At 42.1% G+C, this 4,781-nt stretch overlaps 1 protein-coding gene across 1 annotated transcript; it reads left to right on the top strand.

Moving 5' to 3' along the window:
- Positions 1–2,884: 2,884 nt before the first annotated feature.
- RFPL4B (ret finger protein like 4B) lies at positions 2,885–4,477 on the top strand. The gene is made up of 2 exons (XM_044236239.1): positions 2,885–3,042; positions 3,227–4,477. Exon 2 carries the CDS (start codon positions 3,341–3,343, stop codon positions 4,151–4,153), a length of 813 nt encoding a protein of 270 aa, XP_044092174.1. The 5' UTR covers positions 2,885–3,042; positions 3,227–3,340; the 3' UTR covers positions 4,154–4,477.
- The last annotated feature ends 304 nt before the right edge of the window (positions 4,478–4,781 follow it).

The following is a 4,781-nucleotide window of genomic DNA, read 5'->3' as shown; positions in this document are numbered from 1 at the left end:
TTCATTATGACATTTACTGCTCCTTCTACTTTTTTTTTAAAAGATTTTATTCATTTATTTGACAGAGAAAATCACAGTGAGAGAGGGAACATAAGCAGGGGAGTGGGTGAGGGAGAAGCAGGCTTCCCGCCAAGCAGGGAGCCCAATGCAGGGCTCGATCCCAGCGCCCTGGGATCATGACCTGAGCCAAAGACAGACGCTTAATGACTGAGCCACCCATGGGCCGCTGCTCCTTCTACTTCTAGTATAAACACTGTCTAATTTATCATTTAAACAAGGATGATTTCGAAAGTAAAAGGGGATGTTATTAATAATCATGGCAGGATAACAGGCTTACCTGACTGCTATCTTTCTCATCCTCTTCAATAACTGTCCCCCAAGAGTAGAATTACTGATTCCAAGGTTATGAAAACTGTTCTAGAACCTACTCCCGCAAAACTCCTTCAGAGATAATACCAATGATGACGTTAAGGAATACCTGAGGAGATTTCAGCAATGCATTTCTGCATTGGATCTCCAAAACATCTTGTTTGTTTGTTTGTTTGTTTAAAGATTTTATTTATTTATTTGACAGAGATTGCAAGTTGGCAGAGAGGCAGTCAGAGAGAGGAGGAAGCAGGCTCTGTGCTCAGCAGGGGCTTGATCCCAGGACCCTGGGATCATGACCTGAGCTGAAAGCAAAGGCTTTAACCCACTGAGCCACCCAGGTGCCCCACATCTTGGTTTTTTAAAGCTAAGTTCTGAAATTAGAGAATCTCATTCAGATGGCCGTAGGTTTGCTAGTTTAACTCAAACAGGATAATTGTTAGAAGTTTTTGGATATGACTTTATGCCATCTTCCTGCGCCAGGAGGAGCAGGGTTGCTTCAATTTACTTGGTTGGATGGAGATAATCCAATCTTTGAGGCAGATACAGTGACCCTCCTTGTGGGAGGAGACTGTGTTACAGGACTATATAAGGCCAGACCATCTGCACTGAAACTTACTCCAGACAGAAGGTAAGCCCAGGAGAGGCAGAGGTATATGGGCTTTGGATCTTCAGGACTGCTGGAATTTTCCAAATTAGTGTAATAGTGTGAGTGCTCTCTTCTAGCTGGGCTATTTCATTTCCGGCCATCCCATTTCTCTCTCTTTGGCTACAACTTATCTTTTAAATGCTTTTATCTCTGGCTTTCAGGAGAGAGTCAGTCTTATCCTGTGTCAGGGAGCTTTTTCCACTTTCTACTCTAGAGATTTTATTTATTTGACAGAGATCATGAGTAGGCAGGGTAGGGGGTGGGGTGGCGGGGGTGGGAAGCAGGCTCCCTGGTGAGCAGAGAGCCAGATGCAGGGCTCAATCCCAGGACCCTGAGATCAAGACCTGAGCCAAAAGCAGAGGCTTAACCCACTGAGCCACCCAGACGCCCCTCCACCTTCTACTCTAACATTTCCAGGTTTTACACATGAACTTTTTTTTTTAAACATATTACAAATATTTTACATAAGAACTACATATATTTTTATGTTTTCAACTATGACGTATGCGTTTTTAAATGGTTCCTTATTTTCTAGCATGATTTCTTAAAGATGTTTCTGGGTTTTTACTTCAGTATACTTACCATTTTTTTTTTTAAACTTCTCTAAAATTTTTTAAAAATTCCAGTTAGTTAACATACAGTGTAATGCTAGTTTCAGGTGTAGAATTTAGTGATTCAACACTTACAACACCCATTCCTGGGCACAACAAGAGCCCTCCCTAAACCCCATGGGTGAAATGCCCGTTTAATTTAAAAAATATTATTTCTAATAGATGCATTATAATTAACAGATTCATTTTATTGTTTGTTTATAATTAGATTGTGTTTATTACTTGGGGTCATAATAACATTGAAAGGACAATTTCTTACAAATGTAGCATTTTTTTCTTCTGTAAAAATTTTTTCTTACATATATTCCAGGGTGGTTGGGGAAGGCCTTTCAGACTGTAAGCACCATATTCAAATATGCCTTCAAAAGTCAGGTTTTTGGAAAGAGTATTGGGGGATTTAAGGAAGCATGTTATCTCTGGTCACTCAGCAGGACTCCATCAGACTGAATGCCATTCAGGAACTGGAAGGCTTCCCAAGACTCCAAGTTTCTTGTGGGGAGATATCCTGTCTATTGTTACACACATCTGTATCCCCAGAGTCTAGCCGAAGGTGGGATCATGGGAAACTCTTCATAAGTATTCGTCAGATGGAGATGAGGGAATGTGTTCCAGGATATTCTAGTAACCTAGGTCTTCTGGGCGAGCCTCAGGAGGGCCCATTCTTCCTCCTCTCTCCCTTCGTGGTGATGTTGACACAGCTTATCTTTCTGTCTCTGATTCTCTTTCCTCAGCCACAACCGAATGTGAATTCTTAGTAAGAAGTTCTGTTAGTTATTTATTCAGGATTGGCTCCTTCTTGAGAAGAGTCTTCAGTTCACATCATCTCATGGGCACGACTGGCTTGAAATGGCTATCTTTGGGGCAGGGGCCCAGCTTGTTCCAAATCAGCCAGGCCTAGGATGCCAGAGGTAGTTCACCCAAAGTGTGCAACCTCTGTAGGAAGGCCCAGAAGGTATTTCTAGGAGTAAGCTTTGGGAGGAGAGAGCAGTTGGTGTAGCGGTGTAACATCGTCCTTGCCAGGAATACCTCTTTTTGGCTAGTGTTCAGACATTATTTTAGAGAAGTTGGTGACAATGGTTGTATTTTTATTCATACACACTCAAGCCTTCCTAGCATGGGCATCTCATTCATTTTGCAGTGGTTTTTGCTAGTTTGACTCACGTGTGGTAGTTTTCTTTGAAAATATACAGGGCTTCTCACTTTTCTGAAATGGCTAGAGTCAGATTGGCTTTATTTTTATGGCCGTATTTAGATGTGGAAGTTCTTTTTCTTGGACTGCTGGTGACTTACAAAGGAATACTGACTAGAAGCAGAGACTGCCCTCCGTGATCCTGTGGAAGACCTGTTGGACTCAGCTGCAGAGAGAGAAGCTGTGGTCAGAGCAGAGAAGACCTCATCCGGATGTCTCCACACAAGGTAAACTGCTCCACCTGAGAAGACAATGTCCACTTTCCTGTTTCTCTCATTTGTGATCACCTAGATTTTGTATAGTTTTTGATGATTTTTCTCACAGATAGTGCTTTTACTATGATTCTCTGGTGCCACTTTGCTGTATAAACTACAGAAAGATTTATATGATTTAATTTTTGTATTGGATTAGGTATATCCTGATTATTGAACAGATTGTGTACAGAAGGTTCCTGATCACTTTCAGAAGCGTATAAAGGGCTGCTTCAGCTCAGTTCACTGTCAAGGAGTGACCTTCACCGGGACCATGGCCCAAAGTCTGCAAGAGGAGGTGACCTGTCCAGTTTGTCTGGAAATTTTCTCCTGTCCCGTTTTACTCTCCTGCGAACATGTGTTCTGCTTTCATTGCATGCAGAGATGGATGCTAGAACACAGGGATCTGAAATTGACCTGCCCCATGTGTCGAGGGGTAACTGAGAGCCCCCCTTTGGAGGAATGGCAAATCAGAGCTCTGTCCCTTCTGATCAGACAGCACAGTGGCCTACTGATGAAAAGTCTGCACGTGAGCAAAGAGTTGCTGAGATTCCAGGAGGATATGACTCTGGATAGAAGCACTGCCAACCCCTTCCTTGTCCTCTCTGATGACCTAAGGAATGTTTGGTGTGGGAAGATCTGCCACAACCCAGTGGAAGATTCCCAGAGATTCACCTACCTGACCTGTGTCCTGGGCACACCATACTTCTCCTCTGGCTGCCATTACTGGGAGGTCGAGGTGGGAGACGGGAAGGAGTGGACTCTGGGGATCTGTAAGGCATCAGTCGACAGAAAGAGGAAGGGCGGTTTCTCTGTTGAGCATGGCTTCTGGTTGATCAGCCTGAAGGCAGGAACAATCTGTACCAGCTCCATCCCAGAAATCAGAATTCCTGCAAGCCCCAAACTTAGCCACGTAGGGATTTTTTTAGATGTTGAATTGGAAGAACTCAAATTTTTTGATGCTAGAGAAAATGCCCTCATCTATACATATAGTTGTCTCTCATGTTTGGAGCCTTTGCGTCCATTCTTCTGTCCTGAGTTGCCTAGAGAAGGTGACAGGGGTGCCTCCCTGAAAATCTGTTCATGAGAAACTTAGCACTTCTAGCAGCTTTCTCGGAGGTGAATGAATGAGACCTTTAACCTGAATAATGTCAGAATGACCCAGGGAGAGAAAACGCACTATAGTAGAAGGATTTGTAAGAATAGATTTTGTAGACATGGCAACTAACCAATTTTTAGGCTATATTTTATAGACTTTGTAGCTAAAGAACTATGGGATTTTAGGGGATGTTATTAAGTGCTCCAAGCTTCAGCTTTCCTAGTCTTCAAGTGGGGCCAAATTTCTCAAATAGTTGTGACGATTAGACAGAGCTGTGCATTTATTTTGTACTAAATACAATGGGAAATTTTAAATTGTAAGTTAAATAAAATATTTTGTGAGTAGAAACGATTTTTTTTTCATTATTTCATGCCTTTTCTATGATGAAATTCCTGATAATGACAGCTATCTAGGGGAAAAGAATGAAACAATCAGTGTAAAGTATTTTGACATGAAGTTTCAGTGAGAAACTAGGAAAGAATGATGTTTCTCATTTTTATTTTCTCCCAAACACAGCTGAAAGACAGGACTTAGAGATCGCTATAGTTAACAGTGATTCATATTTGTTCTAATGGGAATTTTCCTTTGCCCATTTCCGTCATTGGCCTTTTGTGGA

This window comes from Neovison vison, chromosome 1, assembly GCF_020171115.1.
Source record: "Neovison vison isolate M4711 chromosome 1, ASM_NN_V1, whole genome shotgun sequence".
In the NCBI taxonomy this organism is placed as follows: Eukaryota; Metazoa; Chordata; class Mammalia; order Carnivora; family Mustelidae; genus Neogale; species Neogale vison.
This window is presented reverse-complemented; position numbering and strand designations above follow the sequence as displayed.

Coding starts and splice junctions, on each gene's coding strand:
- RFPL4B (XM_044236239.1), top strand. CDS start 3,341: ATGGCCCAAAGTCTGCAAGAGGAGGTGACCTGTCCAGTTTGTCTGGAA.